We start from the raw sequence: 16741 nt of genomic DNA on the forward strand, positions 1-16741 counted from the left end.
GGGAGCCACACGTGTGAACGGGGCAATCAGAAAGGGAGCAGAGGTCCCCTTGGAGGGACAGAACCAGGCAGACATGATTACAGTGCTGCTCAGGGACGGCAGGGCTCTCGCCCTGCCCTTGGGCGCATCCATGTGTTTCTGTGGAAACTGCCTTGTTGCCAAGACCACCTCAGGGAAAATGTGCACACTGCCGAGACAATTGGAACCTGTCACCCACCCATCCATCCGCATACACGCCACCCTGGCTCACAGGGCCTGCTGTGCTCAGCCAGAGTGCAGTACTCAGGACAGAGGACCCGCTGGGCCATCCTGTTCTCCCGCCTCTCGCCCTACTTTCCTTCCATGAATACCTATAACTCAGCTCTTGCGGAGTCCAAGCTACAAAGGCATATTCCTGTTGATGTTTTTTAGCTTAAGCTACATCTACTGTTTCTGAAGTATGACTTCAAACGGAGCCAAACAGACTCTGAAGACCAGGTGCTTTCCCAAGTCAAATGTATGGGCTCGGATCATGATTAGGCTCCCTGCCTCAAAGGCGTTATTCGGACTAGGCGGACGGCCAGCATCAGTGGGCCTATCCTTGGCCACAGAAGGAGGGGGCAATAACCTATTTGGTCTGGGGCTTCTACTAAACTGCTGTCACAGTTACTGGGCCACTCAAAGGTCCTCCTTCATTGTCCTGATCCCCATCCCAGGGCAGCCCCTGGAATCGGGATTCCCAGGCTGAGTCACCAGGGTCACCAGGGGCTGTGCTCACAGCACAAGCTCCACTCTTACAGCATTTGGAGTTTCCCTGGCTGGCCACCTGATCCTGAGCCTGGGCCAGAGGAAGTCAGTGCTTGCCTGGATAGGGAATGCTTGAGGGTCTGTCGGCCTGTCCCTCCGCTGGCTAGCTGGCTGCTTCCAGAGTTACCACGGCTACTTGCCCCTCTCCCAGCTCTTCTGGACTAGGGAAGTTCTACTTGTTTGTCTTTCTAAGAGCCGTTGTCTCAGGGCTATTGGGAAAGAGACCTCCCCATCACAGACTTGGGGCCTTAAATGCAAGAATTTAGGAGACACGGGCTTGCAGGTGACCCTGCCCACCTTGACCCCAGCTACTGCTCTGTTCCGAAGAGGTCAGGGAGGGTCCTGGACTCTGCCTCACCATCCCAATCTCCCAGCCTCTCTGGCTCAAATCCAGGCTCAACCCACAAACATCTCTGGCCTGAGCTGCAAGCCCTGGGGAGGGGAGGAAGTGGCTGACCCCCACAGGCAGCATTCCTGAGCCATGACTGCAGCCTGCTCACTGCCCAACCCACTCCATCTGGAGGGCCGCTCTCAAGGAGCCACGGAGGACTCCCCCCAAGGGGCTGAGGCTCCTTCCACTGAGGGTAAGGGGGGAGGTCCTGATTGGGCTACAAGGCCAGGAGAGCTGGGCCTGGGCCCCCCTGGGAGCAGGTCAGAAGGCCACAAGGCCCACTCTAGATGCCTCTAATGCACCTCATTTCTGTTCTCATTCAGTAAGGCCTCACTGAGACCCTCCTGGTAATTAGATGCGTTCTAGGCCCTGGGGACCCAGCAGGCAGGGCTAGGCAGGCATAGCTGTGCCCTAAGGGGCTCCAAGTCGTGCAGGAGAAATCCCCCAACAAATTATGTATACAAATGGGATAACATCAGCAGTCATAAGAGCTATGAAGACAATAAAACTGTATGTGACAGTGAGTGGCAACACTGGGGACTTCAGCGGTTTGAGGGGGCCGCTCCGTTCCTCAAATTCCACCTGCCTGCGCAGTCCCCTCCGCCCCTGCGTACCCAGCCCCTTCACCTCCCCGCCCCCCACGCCCTCTTCCTTGGGGGCAGCTGCATTCGGGTGGGGCTTTTCCGGGACCGGTTTTCCCCAGCTCCTGCTGGAACTTCCAGAGGGCCAGTGGCCCGCGACTGGACGCTTGCCCATCCCCTGTCCCCGGGCGCCGCGCGAACCTCAGCACTCCCGGCGCGGTTCCCGGAAACTCCTCGATTTCCCTGTCGCCCCGGCGTTTGCAAGAAACAGAAACCCAGGCTCCGCCCCTCGGCGCGCGGCCCGAGCAGAACTGGGTGGCCGGCCGGCCCTGTCCCGCTGCGCCCCCGCCCTCAGGGCCGAGCGGAGGTGGGAGCCGGCCTGAGTGTCCCGGCTGGCCGCGCACCGACCCCTCGCTGGCATGGCTGCGATTTAATCCGAGTCGCTCTGGCCGCGGCGGACGAGAGTGCGCCATCGGGGACAGCCATCGGGCCTTCCCCTGCCGCCACGGAGGTGGGCGCCATTTCTGTGCGCCTACTGTGTGTCTGCCGCCCCCGGGAGGCACAGGGAGGGCAGGAGCATTTACAAAGGGGTCCGCACCCCAAGTGGTCCTGGCTTCATCTTGCCGGGGTGGGAGGGTGGGGATAATGCACTCAGAGATATTGAGTAACTTGCCTGAGGTCACACGGCCTGTCGCTGCGGCACAGGCTGCCGACCCAGGCCCGCAGCGGGAGGCTGGACGGGGAAAGAGGAGGAAGTGGCTTGGGCACCGGCAGGTGAGCCGCCAGGCCCGGGCAGGGCAGCCAGCTGTGGGGGAGGAGGGGCGGCCACAGGGCGGCGAGGCTGGCAGGCTTTCCTTTGCTCCCGCCTTCCCTCCCTTTCCAGGAAGCCAGCCAGCCCGGAGCCGGCCGCTCACCCTAACTCACCCCCAGGCCCGGCTGAGCAGGAATGTGGAAGTTGGCCCGAAGAGCCGGGGCCCCCTCCCCTCCAAATACACACACACCCAGCTCCAGCCCGGGCAGCGCGAGCGAGGGTCACGGGGTGGGGCGGAGAGGCGAGGGGCTCCAGACCTGGACTGGGATGCCCCAGGGCAAAGTAGGGGTACAGCTACCCCCATCGGGGCCAAGAAGCCTGCTAGGGGCGCTCTGGGCGAATGACAGTGGGCGCAGGCCGTCTTGCAGAACCCATTCGCGAGCCGGGGGGGAGGGGAAGGGGGGAGGTGCGGCTCTCGTCCAGGTCCATTCCGGGTCGCAGCTGCCGCGGGGGCACGGAGTCCGCCCTCCTATCCCGCCTCGCAGGGGCCCCCCACGGGGTGGATGGGGAGCGAAGGCCTCTTTCCTCCCAACGCAGTGTTTATGAGAAATGAAACTGCACAAGGCATCAGCGGCAGCCCACATTGACACCCTATTCCCCCTCCGGGGTTCCGGAACAGCCCCGGGCTCTGCAGTGAGTCCTCGGCCGCTCACAATGGCAGGGCCCCCTAGTGCTTTCCCAGCCAGCTGCAACCTCCCACTCCGCATTTAGGATTTTTATAACTGCACAACGTTTATTCTGCTGTGTCATATAGCATTTTTGCCAGAGCTGTGAGAGGGGAGGGGATAGACTCGTGCCCCAGCATATCCCCAGGACCAAACCTGGAGCTGACCGCAAGCAGGAGTGTGATTTGTATTTGTTGAATGAATGAAGAAACTTTGTCCTTTCTCTTGAACTTGAACTTGCAGGCAAGGTGAAGCCACCTGGATTCTATCGTCAAGATTTTGGATGCTTTTAGATGATTTTGCCTCTGACTTGTGCTCTGCCTGCTTCCCAGGTTTACTGTGAAAGTAGAGATGATGGCCCTGACTGGTGTCGCTCAGTTGCTTGGGCGTCCTTCAGCGGCCAAGGGGTCGCTGGTTCCATTCCCAGTTGGGGTACATGCCTGGGTTGTGGGTTCTGTCCCCAGCTGGAGGGGTCAGGGTGTGTACGAGGGCCAGCTGATCCACAGTTCTCTCTCACATCGGTGTTTTTCTCCCTCTCTTCCCCTCTCTCTAAAAATGAATAAGCGAAATCTTAAAAAGAGAAGAGAAGAAAATGGAGATGGTGGCTGGGAGGAACTTCGAGCATCTAAGACAGCCCACCATCTGGACCTGCGAGGCTGGAACGCCTGCTGGGGGTTCATCTGCTTTGGGTACTGTGACCTCTTCTCTGGGCAGCAGGCCGCTCAGGGACCCCGGGCAGCCCTCCTCTCAGAAACTCAGTAAAGCCTCATGGGTCCTGCACCTCAGGACTAACTGGACCCACCTCGGGGAGAACAGTGTGTTCCGAGAGGCTGAAGGAGGGGACAGACTTTGGTCCATTGAGAAGGAGGCTCCCACAGGGCTCATCTTGCCTCCAGCAACGTGACTGGCAGCCAGTCGGTGCGTCCGCCAGCCAGCTGGGGACAGCCCAGGGCCTGGTACAGAGCGGCCACGCGATGTTCCGGGAATGACCCCGTAGACGGGAGGCATCCTGGGAGCCCCGGCTCCAGAGCTAAGCCCCGGCCGACTCCAGCCGCAGGTGTGAGCAACTCAGGTCTCTGGCAGAAAAATGCAGAGTTCTCCAGAAGCACCACCCAGAATGTGATAAGTGGAGACAAGACAACATGAAAGAAAGTTAAGGGCGAGGGGGTCCTGAGGAGGGGAATGACTTCTAGCTGGCTGCTTTGGGGGTACTTCAGAGACCAGGCATTTGCTCTGGGCCCTAAAACCGGGGCTGAAATTGAAGTGTGGGGAGGGGTAGAGAGAGGGGAGAACTGAAATTGGGGGTGGGGGCGGCAAGGAAGAGTGTTGCCAAGTCAGGGTTGAGGAGAAAATGGAAGGAACAAAGACGTGGCGGGGGGAGGGGGAATACAGCAAACAGAATGGAAATGCAGTGAAAGAGTCATGCATCTCTGTTAATACTACAATGTCATGTGACTAATGTTTTATAGTGTAGAAAAGAGTTTGACAGTCTATAGAATTTCATTTTCACAAGGGGGAGATGGACTAGAGTATCTCTGTTTTACAGATGAGAACACTGAGGCTCCGTAAGGGCCTGCCCAAGGTCACACGGCAAATAGCAGTGGCACAAGAACCCAGGCTGTTCGACTCAAATTCTGTGTTCTCTTCCACTGCCCTCTCGTTACTGCCAGGGGTAGGGGAGCTGTGGGGAGAAAGTGGGAAGGAGACTCTCGGGACCAGTGTAAGCAGCAATTTGAATGTGGGGCTGAGGAGGCTGGGAGAACTCCGAAGGCTCCAGGGGGAACCTGAATGTTATGGGGGTGGTCCAAGTTAGGGAGGTGGCCCTGGTGCAGAGGCACCCGGAGGGGCGGGCCCCCGGGAGGCTGTGGCAGCACTGTCTGTTCCTGGAGGTCACAACACAACTTGGCATAGGAGAAGGAAGCCCCGGAAGTCCAGGTGAGGCAAAGAGGGGTAGAGGGAGGATGGCAAAGGCTTCAGGAGAGAGGGAGCTGGAAGTAGGCCAAGAGAGAGCTGCTGGGGCCCATATGGGAGGGGAGGCTAGGAGTTTGCTTGTATGTGTGTGAATCTGTGGATAGGGTTGCAGGGAAGTGTCTGCAAGTCCACCAGAGCTTGAGTTTGGACATCACCTACCCAGAGGGGATGCCTGCAATCACAGAGGATGAGTATTTTGAGTCAGAGATGAGAAAGGTCCAGCCCTGAATGACTAAGAAAAACCTAGGGAAGGCTCTGTGTTCTGCTTAGCATTACAGGGAATATGGGATACATTTTAGAATAGGATTCATCAAGAGCAGTTACAATAAAAAATGTGAGGTACATCAGCCCTGGCTGGTGTGGCTCAGTGGATTGAGCACCAGCCTGTGAACCAAACGGTCACTGGTTCGGTTCCCAGTCAGAGCATGTGCCTGGGTTGCAGGCCAGGTCCCTGGTGTGGGGTGCCTCAGAGGCAACCACACATTGACGTTTCTCTCCCTCTCCTTCTCCCTCCCTCCCCCTCTCTCTAAAAATAAATAAAGGAAATTTTTTAAAAATGTTAAAAAAAATCTGAGGTACTTCAACGAAGTATAGCTTTATTTTGCCAGTTTGGAGTATTGCACCCCCAATCCCAATAAGCAGATTCTCTCATAGGCTTCTGGATACTATAGAATCCCTAAAGTTAAAAGTTAAAAAAAGTCAAAGAACACTTCAGAGATGTAAATGACAATTTCATTGGTAAATCCTCACATCGGGGAATTTCTCCTAAGCAAAAAATTATTGATGTGTGCAAAGATTTAGCTACACAGTGTTGTTTGCATTATGAAAAAATGGAAATAACCTAAATGTCCTACAATAGGGGATTAGTTGGGTAAATTTTTATTTATCCTTATGATAGAATAATATGTACCCAATGCAAATGGTATTGCGGAAATACATTTTGTGACATGGAAAGATGCTCGTTACATATACATATACACCTACTGATGATTTTCTGTTGTAAAGCACATTGTACAGTCTCCTGTTGCCTTCACAGGGTCATCCGATCAATTCGTCAGACCACACGACATGCACACTTCCTCCCCCTAATCTCATTCTGAATTTTTCGGTAGTTGTGTCAGGTTCTCCGGGAGAGGCCAGGCATCCACCTGCTGTACAGAGAATAGACCTCCCAACTCAGGAGCCAGTTGCTTCTGCTCTTTTTGCTCTGAAGATCTTGGTCTCCATAGTAGGTTCCCATTCTCACCTGTCACTGAAAGCACCCCAACCTTTCCTGGCCTGCAGCACCTTCCATTTTGCTTAACACCCAGCTGGGTTCACCCCTCACAGTTCCTCCCGCCTCCTTGCCTCTCCCAGCTCCTGCACCCGCCACCAGAATTGGCTTAGCCCGCCCATCTCCCTCGGCTGGGGGCAGGCGGCGGAGCGACTGGGGGAACGCTGCTGCATCCATGTGCCTGTGGCCCGCGCAGTTGCATCAGGGCGCTGCCGGGAGGGACTGCGGGGATGAAGGGCTGACACACCATCCCTGCCAGAAAAGAGGGTTTACTTCTGAGTCGGCACCTTTAGGGAAGTGAAGGAAGGAGCCTGCTGGGGCAGAGTTCTGGGTGGAAAATGAACACTCAACCCAGCGTCTAGCAGTGCACAGGTAAGGCAAGGTCGAGTCGGAAGCGCAAACGTTAACTAGCTGCCCTTCCCAAGGGGCCTGGGACCTGGACTCCCCAACCCTTTGGCTTAGACCCTTAGGGCCTCGGCCAGCCCTAAGAAATTCCCCCATGCTGCCCAGAACCTCGGTGGGCCAAGCCCCAAGGACCCGCAGCCCACTGAGGAGCGGCCACGCAAGGGCCACGTGAGGCTGTGGCGGTGGCCTAAGGCAGGAGTTCTAGGACAAACCCGAGGCTACCCCCTCAACTCAGCAGTCCTTTCTTTTCCCTTTCCCCCGAGGCCCGCTGTGGGACAGTCCCAAGGAAGTACACCGACAACGGGGAGAGGCGTCTCCCTGGTCTCTCTGAGACTCTGGCTAGGGATTTCGCAAACCACACAGCATCTGCTGTCCAAGTGGGGCATAGTGCTTAACAGATACCATCTCTCTGTCGATGTAAACCAGCGAGGTAGGGTGATTATTTTGCAGTTGAAGACAGTGAGGTCGCGAGTCCCTTGGCGAGCGGCGCCAGCAGCGCCAGGAGCGCTCGTCTGGGGTTTCCTTTCGCCAGGCGGCTCCCCAGGCAGAGCAGGCTTTCCTTTGCTTCCCCAGGGCAGGTGAGTGACCTGCAGGTGGGTCACCCCTCAAGAAGCGCAAGGGCTGAAACCTCCCTTCTGGACATCCCACTCGCGGGCTTGAGGACCCAGGCTGATTTTCAGGAACTCAGTCCCGGTGTCCACTCCGAAGAAGCGGCAGGTGCCCGGCGGGCCCCTCACCTGCGCTCCGGAGACAGACGCCTTCCCGGCCCCCGCCCCGCCCCGCCCCGGAGAGGAGGGTGAGGAGATGGCCTCTGGAGCTAGCAGGCGGGAGAGTGCGGACTAGAGGAGTAGTTGCGGGGAGCGCTCGGCTTTCCTGGACGGCCTGTCTCGCGGGCGAGCTGCGGGTGGGGGTGGAGTAGGAGTCGCGAGGGAGCCCGCGGGCGGTGGCGGAGGGGGTGGGGAGTAACAGCCGCCCTGTACTTCCCCTTGCTTCTAGCTCTACAACAGCCTGATTTCCCCGAAATGATGGGGCGGCGCCGGCCAATAGGCGCCCTCGCGGCCCTCTCGGAGGCGGGGCCGGGCCTGGGCTGGGGAATCCCGCTAAGTGTTTAGAGCGCTGTCCGGCGCCACCGTCCCGGCATAACGCGCCACTCCTTCGCTGAGGCTGGTCGTACGCAGGAGCTCGGCTGAGCAGTCTAGCGGGTGCCGTGTGCAGCCAAGACCAGCCATACTCAGTGGCCCCGCGACCCGGGCATCCTCTGCTTTCTCCCCGTTCCCACCCGGAATCGCGCTCGCCGCGTCGGGACCCTCGGACACAGCCACCGAATCGCGCCAGCTGCAGAGGTGAGCCCTCCTTCGCCGCTGGGGGGACCGGTGGCATTGAACAAAGGCGCACGGGGCACCAGGAAGTGGGGGCTGAAAACCCCAGGCGGGAGAGTCGCGGGCGCGCGGCGTTGCCTGGTCCCCGCGCGGACTCGGGAGGGCGCTGGAGGAGCGGCGGATTGCAGCGCGGGGAGGGCGGGCCGCTGCGTGGACCGCCCACCCGCCGCGGTTGCAGCGCGCGGCAGCTTTCTCAGATCTGTGTGCGCGTAGCCACCGAGGTCCTCTGGCTGGCCGGGTATGTCCGTTGCGCGCATCCACAAGCCGCGCGGGCCACTCCAGTGTACGTCCGTGCGTGGGTGCCCCATGCCCTGTGCTTCGCGCTCCGCGCCCCGGCCCCAGGTTTCAGGCTGTTTATGCAGATGGCAGGGGTTGAGACTTGCTACCGTGGGTGGCTGGTGGACCTGCCGGAGGAGCGGGAGGAGACGCCACAGGTGTCCTTTGGGTCCTTTCGCCGAGGATAGGAGCCAGGCCAGAAGGGAGAAGGGGTTAGCCTTTCGGCCTCTGCACTGTGGCTGTCAGGGAGGCGGAGAATAGATGGGCAGGGGTGGGGGAAGAGGATATCTCCCGTGCAGGGCGACGGCTTGCCCAGTAGGGAAAGCGCACAGCTAGGGGCAAGAACTCAACTAGGGAAATTTCTTGGCATCAAGCAAAGGAAGCCCCTCCCTTCCCAAAGGATCTGAATCTGGGGACAAAAGTTCTGGTATTAAGATACCTGTGTATTTTGTCTCTTTTTCATCCACATACATCCTGCAACTATCACTTGCATGCCAGGACTGTCCAGAAGGGGGTGAGGGAAGGGGCAGAAGTGGTTTTTCCCAAGATGCTGAAAAGATTTGGAGGACAGTTTTATTTCAGTAAAAGCCTCCTCCCCCATGATGATAGTACCTGCTACCTGGCTGAGGGCAGGGGCGGGTCACTGAATGACCTGGGGCGGGGCGGGGCAGGGCCGTGCCCAGGGCCTGCTCAAACGGACTCCCAACAGGAGCCTTCTGTCTTCTCTTTACAGCCAACATGCCCATCACTCGGATGCGCATGAGACCCTGGCTAGAGATGCAGATTAATTCCAACCAAATCCCAGGGCTGATCTGGATTAATAAAGTGAGTGTAACTCTTTGGGGTTTTCTGCTCCATTTTAACCCAAAGCTTCAGATGCTGCTGAAAAAGGGAAGTGGTAGGGAGGAGGCAGATGTGTTTCCCAGTGGGCCCTGCAGGCAGGGAGTGTGCGAGCCCCAGCCCCAGGCCCCGCTTGCCTGACTCCCGCCTCTGTCCTGGAGGTAAGGACAGGGTGCCCGGCAGAGGTCCTTGACAGTTTCCAGCAGTTGGACCCCCCAGCGTCTGAAGAACTGCAGTTCTGGTCCCTCCCGAGGGCGAGTCCTGGGAACACACACAGCATCCCTCAGAGCTCCAGTCAGGCAGATGGCACTGCTGGCAGGAAGGTGACGGGCTTACCAGGTGACCCAGGAGTTAACCTCGCACCAGTTGCCCAGGCCTAAGAAGCCTCTTGCTGGTGCACAAAGGGCAATACAGACCCTGCCGACGTAGTAGCAGCAGCATTCACAGGGACAGCTCCTGCACACTGTGCGCTCACTACACGTGAGTGTGGCTCCTTGCCAACTAAGCAGGTTACTTGCATTGTGTCATTTAATCCTCGAAATAGTCCTAGGAGGTAGATCCTATTAATACCTCCATTTTCAGCTAAGGAAACTGAGGAAACTGAGGTAGAGAATGGCTTTGAGGCCAGGACTTGAACCTGAGCAGTCTGATTCCGAAATCCACACTGTTAACCGCTAGTAATGACAACAGTGAGACCTTAGTCCTTATATTTGTCAGTGCGTTTTCTCACTTCACAGAAAACAGTGAGGGACAAAGCGGAACATTGACAGCCCCAGGGTCACACAGGAAGTCAGCATCCAGGTCTGGCCCAGGGCCCCCTCAGGTGTACGGCCAGAACCCCCAGTGCAGGAGCCGGTCACCCAGCTGTCCTGAGCAGCCCCATCTAATGGACAGAGTTGTCATTTCCATGTTGCTGACAAGCCCGGGAAGCATCCCCGCGAGGGCACCTGTAACAGGCAGTGGGCGGAGGCCCTTGCTGAGCTGGTCCTGCCGCGGCCCATCAGAACCCATAGCCCCTCCTGAGAGACTCAGAGCGATTAGGCAGCCTGTCTAAGCAGCCTCAGGACAGGTCACCCCGAGCCAGCTGTCGGGGGGAAAGGGGAAGTCAGCCTTTTCCCAGGCCTGGGGGGGCTGGGGAGACTTGGGCTGAAAGCCTGTGGTCTCTGAGCTGACACGACCTTGTGTACACGTGTGTGCTGTCCAGGAGGAGATGATCTTCCAGATACCATGGAAGCACGCCGCCAAGCATGGCTGGGACATCAACAAGGACGCCTGTCTGTTCCGGAGCTGGGCCATTCACACAGGTGTGTGGCTCTTGCCCAGGAGGAGCCAGGGAAGGGAAAGGGGAAGCGCTTCTGTGAACGCGGAGGCTCTTCGCTGGGCGCTCTGCCTCCCTTGATGGCGTGCTGGATTGGGGGCTGGGCGGCGGGCAGACCTGCCTGTATTTCTGGGGAGAGAGGCCATGGCTTCAGGGAGTCTATGGCTGGATTCAAGGTCTCCCTGGCGAAAGCAGCTATGAGCTGGGACATTAAAAGAGACTCAGGCCTAACTTCTCTTGATGTTGACCGAGGTCCTTGGCCCAAGGCCCGTCTGGTGGGTGGCCTCCTTTTATTCTTGAGGGATGGGGCTCTCGGGCCACCTCACACCAGTCAGCCCACCTGTCAGTAACTGTTCTTTGGTGTTTACTCTGTGCCCACTCCCATGTTTGGCCCCGACCCACCCTCTGGCTGCCGACAGCTCAAGCAGCAAGTCTGGCCAACGTCCAGGACAAGGGTACTTGTGGATGTGTGGGCCCTCTAGTGCTTCTGGCCGGCCCTTGCGTGAGGCCAGCTGGACGTGTGTGCACACAAGCCTGGGCATTTGGGAAGCCCCAGGGTCCAGGGCCTGCAGAGTGTCACGCAGGAATGCTGCTCGTTTGGTCAGCGAGGATCTCTGGCAGCAGGCGACCTTAGGAAACTCTTGCCTGCCTCGTCCCGGGCCAGGGGGCAGCTGAGGATCCCCACCTGTGGCCCTGACGATCCTCTTCACTCTCCTGCCCGCTAGGCCGATACAAAGCAGGGGAAAAAGAGCCGGATCCCAAGACATGGAAGGCCAACTTCCGCTGTGCCATGAACTCCCTGCCAGACATCGAGGAAGTGAAGGACCAGAGCAGGAACAAAGGCAGCTCAGCTGTGCGGGTGTACCGGATGCTCCCACCCCTCACCAAGAACCAGAGGAAAGGTATTCAAGGACTGTGGGTGCTCAGGAAGCCCTCAGGGAGGGAGGAACCGAAGGAGAGAGGAAGGGCGGCAGGCGGCTGGGGCTGGTGTGCCTGCAGCAAGGCTGACAACCCGTATCATCCCACAGAGAGGAAGTCCAAGTCCAGCCGAGATGCTAAGAGCAAGGCCAAGAGGAAGGTAAGTGTCCCAAGCAGCCGGCCTTTGGCCCCCTGGGGGTCAGGCTGGGCAGTGGAAGAAGAGCCTCAGCAGCCCGGCCTGAGCTTCCCTCTCTCCGCAGTCATACGGGGACTCCAGCCCTGACACCTTCTCCGATGGCCTCAGCAGCTCCACCCTGCCTGATGACCACAGCAGCTACACGGCTCAGGGCTACATGGGGCAGGACCTGGAGGTGGATCAGACCCTCACTCCAGGTGAGACGGGCGGGGCCTGGCAGGGACCATGCACGTCGGGGGAGGGGCGCCCCTTTCTCCTGGGTCTGGGAGGCTTCGTGCTTTTGGGGGGTGGCCTGTGGGAGTGGCTGCGGGGTCGGGGACGCTGGGTGTCGCAAACCAAGGGAGCACACGGCTCTGACCTGTGATGTCTGCCGTCCTGAAGCGCTGTCGCCGTGCGCCGTCAGTAGCACTCTCCCCGACTGGCACATACCGGTGGAAATTGTGCCGGACAGCACCAGCGACCTGTACAACTTCCAGGTGTCGCCCATGCCTTCCACCTCTGAAGGTTTGTTCCCCTGGGGTCCAGCCTGCCCACCTGGCTGTTTGGGTCTTGGGAGGTGTTTCCTGGGGGAGAAAAGATGCTCCGAACTCCATCTGGCACAGCGCTGACTGCGCTGGGCTGCAGAGAAGAGGAAGGGGGCCCGGGGCTGCATGTTGGTCTAAGGTTGCTGGTTCTCCTGGCTCCTCTGCAGCCCAGCGTGAGGAAGGAAGTGAGGGGGAGGGGAGAGGTGGCTGAGTCACTAGGTCAGTGTTCTGTTCTGGAATCTCCATGGCAGGCAGGCAGATGTCCCCTAGGAGGCCTGTGTGTGCGCGCACGCGTGTGTGAGTGTGAGTGCATGCGTGTTGGCGTAGGGGCAGGGGGACCCACTGGGGCTGGACGTGCAGGGCAAGCCTGGGTGACTGTCAGCCAACCTCTCTGCTGTTCCCTCTCCACAGCCACAACAGACGAGGACGAGGAAGGGAAATTACCTGAGGACATCATGAAGGTAAAGCCCCTTCCTCCCTGGGCACTCTTTAGAAGTAGCTGCTGCTCAGTGAGGAGAGAGAGAGAACCACCGAGAGCTTGCACATCGCGGGGTAGGCAGCTACTGCTGTGAGCTGGCTGCTTGCATGTGGCAGGGACCATTGCCCTCCCTGGCTGGCGGGGCAGACATTGTGGCAGTGAGGACAGGAGGGAGGCCTGGTTTCCAAAAGACTGTCCGGAAGCAGCCCGAGGGCCTCAGCTCTGAGTCAGCCCCGCCGCAAGGACCTCCTGGTCCCTGGCCCCTGCCCCGTCCTCCGCCCAGACATGCCCCAGCCCTGCGAGGCTGAGAAATGCGCATCAGGTTTCAATAATCAGCCTTGGGGATCTGTAATACGGGTGGCCTTTTTTTTTTTTTTTTTTAAAAGCAAATGAATCCTCTAGGGTTTTTTCCTGCTTCAGTTTTAAAGGTGAATATAAAAAAGTTTTTACAGTAGCTGTAAAGAAAGTGGAAACATGGGCACAGTTCCTTATCTCTAGCTCCTCTAAGTGTCTTTTCTTGACTTGCTACGCTAGCCATTGCTTGAAGCCACATTCCCTCCCAGTTGCCATGTCCTTTACCCAGCCGAGAGGAGGGCCTTGGGGACTCAGTGCCAGGGCTTGATGTGGGAGCGAGGGTCCGGGGCCCAGTCCTAAGGGAGCTCCTCACCGTCGGCGGCCTTCGGCCGAGGCCGTGATCCTGGCTGGGAAGCTTTGGCTCCCTGCAGGTGGGGCCCCAGGGTGAGTCTGCGCTGGAAGCGAGCTGATGGCCTCTTGTTCCTCTCTGTCCCCAGCTCCTTGAGCAGGAGCAGTCAGAGTGGCAGCCGACAAATGTGGATGGGAAGGGGTACCTCCTCAATGAACCTGGGGCCCAGCCCACCTCTGTCTACGGAGACTTCAGCTGCAAGGAGGAGCCGGACAGCCTTGGGGGTAAGAAGCCCCTGAGGGAGCAGGGAGAGCCGGGGTGGGCCGTGGCTTGGGGGTGGGGCCAGGGAGCAGCAGAGGTAAAGCATCCTTCTTGGGGACAGACAGCTTGCAGATTGGCTGCTGCTCCCTTTTCCTAGGTCTGCCTAAAGTGAGGGGTGTTGCGGCCGGGGCGGATGGCAGAGACTGCTGTGCCTGTGGCCTTTGGGGTGGGGAGAGGGGAGAGCACAGCTCCCGCACCCCCTTATCCTCACACAACCTTCTTCCCCTCTCCTAGGAGATATCGGGCTGAGCCTACACCGCGTCTTCACAGACCTGAAGAACATGGACACCAGCTGGCTGGACAGCCTGCTGCCCCCTGTCCGGCTCCCCTCCATCCAGGCCATTCCTTGTGCACCGTAGCTGGGCCCCCGGGCCCCTTTTGCTCTCCTAGGCAAGCGGGATCTGGCCTCATGATGGCTGTGGTGCAGAGAAGCAGGACTCCTGCGGGCCCCTTGACATACAAAGTGTGACCCCAGTACCAAGTGGGGATGGGGCCGCCTTCCTTGGGACGGTGGCTTCTCGGGGTGTGGCAGGTCAGGGTCTGGGCTCATCAGGTGGGGTAAATCTGGTCCCACTTCCCGGGAAGATGGGGTTCAGAGACTGCTGGCAGGCGGGGACCTCAACGAGGAGTCAGCCCTCCAGGTTTTCCCTCTGAGCCCAGCTGCCTGGAGAGGATCTCCCTGCCGCTGAGCTGGTCTGAGGGAACAGACCAGTGACCTTGGAGTAGCCCAGCACCAACCCCAGGGCTGGCTCTGCACTAAGAGACAATTGCACTAAGTGAACCCTATTGCCAAAGACACCTCCCTTCCCAGCTGAGCCCTGGGGACTGTTCCAAAGCCAGTGAAATGTGAAGGAAAAACGGGGTCCCGCGGGACAACGCCCCTCAGCCTCAGAGGAGCTCTGCCCTGCTCCTTGCTCAGGCCGAGGGGCTCAAGGGAGAAACATGGCACTTTTCTTGTGGACTTGCCACATCCCAGTCAGAGGTGTACACTAACGTTCCCCCCAGGCTCCCAGCCTGTGCATTTATTTATACAGTGCCTTGCCCTGCGCCCGCTGGCTGCCCTCAGCAGGCCCAGGGAGGGAAGTGGGAGCACCTTGGTATGACTTTTAAAATAAGAAAAGCTTTCTAACCACTAAGTCATGTATGATCACATACATGTGTGTAAATATGTATATTGTCTTTTTATAAAAAGTTCATTGTTCGAAGGTGTGGCGTTTTATTGAGAGAGAAATTGTAGATGATTTTACTTGCTGTGGAGACACTCTGAGGACTCATTCCTGGCGCCCTGCCTGAGCTTGGCTGTAGAATGAGGTGACATGCCCGAACTGCAGAACCCTTTCAATTATGTTCACGGAGAAGATGGCAGGAGGAGGGGACAGCCAGGGCACAGGGACGCGCTCCTGTAAATAAAGTCCGTGGCCTTGGCTTTAGAGGCAAGGCTATGAGTTGAATTTGGGCTCCTGGGGCCTGGGGAGTATCAGGTGCTGAATTCTTTGGGGAAATGTGCCGTTGACCCCACATCGTGCTGAACTCAAGCGCAAGTGCCGCTCCTGAAAGTTAACAGCCAGCACAGCACGGTCATGGACGATCAGAATAGGCACCAGCTGCAAAACATCCCCGAGGCCCGCTGTGCTCTCCCCGTGCCGTGCAGGACAGCGGGCAGGGGCAGAGTCGGTCGGTCGCACGTGCCGGCCGACGGCAGGAAATGTGGCCGATGCAGTGGAGGAGCCGAGTGTTAAATTCCATGAGTTAAGATTTATAGTCCCATGTGACTCGTTATCTACCATATTGGGCAGTAGGGTGGATACTGGCTTGGGGCCAGATCTGAGTGGGCGGAGTGGGGTGGCAAGGGAACATGGGGGTCGGGCTTGGGGCTATTCACCTGCCAATTCAAGAGTTCTTTACCCTTTTGCCAGCCAAGAATAACCATCGGCGCTGAATGCCAGCCCTGCATTGTGCTGCGAAACAGGTCCGTGCACAAATGTGCTTGGAAAACCTCGGGTGACCTCACAGGGAGCAGGCTTCCTCTTCCACGTCTTCTCAGGGTCTGGCTGGGCTAATGCGCTCAGAATCTCTTTGAAGGGCTGTGTTTGATTAGAACAGTGTTTCTGGAAACCACAGGCTGGGAACCATTGACCTATGGGAAAGCCCCCTTCAGATAAACCCTCTTTCAATGAGGACTGAGCGTGAGCGGTCTGGATGTGGGCTTTCCTCGACTCCCTCCCCAGCCTCTGGCCCTGGAGCATAACCAGCACGCAGCAGCAGGCAGGCTGGCCAGGGGCAGCCTGCTGGAATTGCCAGCTTCGTCTAGGGATGCAGCCGCAGCAGTAAGAGGGTTGCTCAGGGAAACCAAGCCCTGTTGACACACCTTCCATATCCTTAGTCCCAGAAACCACTTGCACTGTGATCCCCTCTTTGGACCCAGCCCTCTGGGAGAAGTGGGGGGAGTGGTAGATGGCCTCCTGCTTGTGGGGTGGGGGGTTATCCTGCGTGGGAGGCCTGGACCAACCCCAGTCCCAAGCCCCGCCCATCAGAAGATCCACCTGGCTTTTTTCAAGAGCCTTACCTACGGGCGGAGGGGTGGCCAAGACGCCCTTTCCCGGCTCCTCCAGAGCCCAGCCCTAGCTGAGAAGAATTGGATCGGGGTAACTAGCCAGCTTCCTGTGGCTTCTAACGGGGGGCCTGGCAAGGTCTTCTGGTGGGTGGCTTTTCCAGGAAAAGATGGCTGACGGGGTGTGAAGCCAGGTGGAGCAGACTGAGGAGGGAGAGAAGGGAAGCAATGCAATCCCGAGCTAGCAGAGGCTGCTTCTGACTTCTCTACTTCCCCCTCGCCCTTCAACCTCATCCCCGACAGGCAATATGTTGAAGTGGATATGTTGAAGTCCCTGGTAGCTGTGGAAACCTCAAGTTCTAATATGTAACGTTTATCACTTTGTATGTTACCAAAAAGGGAGAGGAATCCCAG

General features: G+C 58.3%; 1 protein-coding gene across 2 annotated transcripts; it reads left to right on the top strand.

The window, feature by feature from the left end:
• Positions 1-8025: 8025 nt before the first annotated feature.
• On the top strand, positions 8026-14981 carry IRF1 (interferon regulatory factor 1). 2 transcript variants are annotated; one of them, XM_054567996.1, is made up of 10 exons: positions 8026-8226; positions 9272-9363; positions 10583-10682; positions 11422-11598; positions 11725-11774; positions 11875-12007; positions 12192-12314; positions 12746-12795; positions 13604-13739; positions 14011-14981. In XM_054567996.1, the coding sequence occupies exons 2-10, from the start codon at positions 9277-9279 to the stop codon at positions 14133-14135; spliced, it is 981 nt and encodes a 326-aa protein (XP_054423971.1). In that variant the 5' UTR covers positions 8026-8226; positions 9272-9276; the 3' UTR covers positions 14136-14981. The 2 variants fall into 2 exon arrangements, with proteins under 2 accessions (XP_054423971.1, XP_054423970.1); XM_054567995.1 differs by lacking the exon at positions 8026-8226 and adding an exon at positions 8483-8545.
• Positions 14982-16741: the final 1760 nt, after the last annotated feature.

This window comes from Pteronotus mesoamericanus, unplaced genomic scaffold, assembly GCF_021234165.1.
Source record: "Pteronotus mesoamericanus isolate MK-2021 breed Mesoamerican mustached bat unplaced genomic scaffold, CSHL_Meso_final contig_2, whole genome shotgun sequence".
Classification (NCBI taxonomy): Eukaryota; Metazoa; Chordata; class Mammalia; order Chiroptera; family Mormoopidae; genus Pteronotus; species Pteronotus mesoamericanus.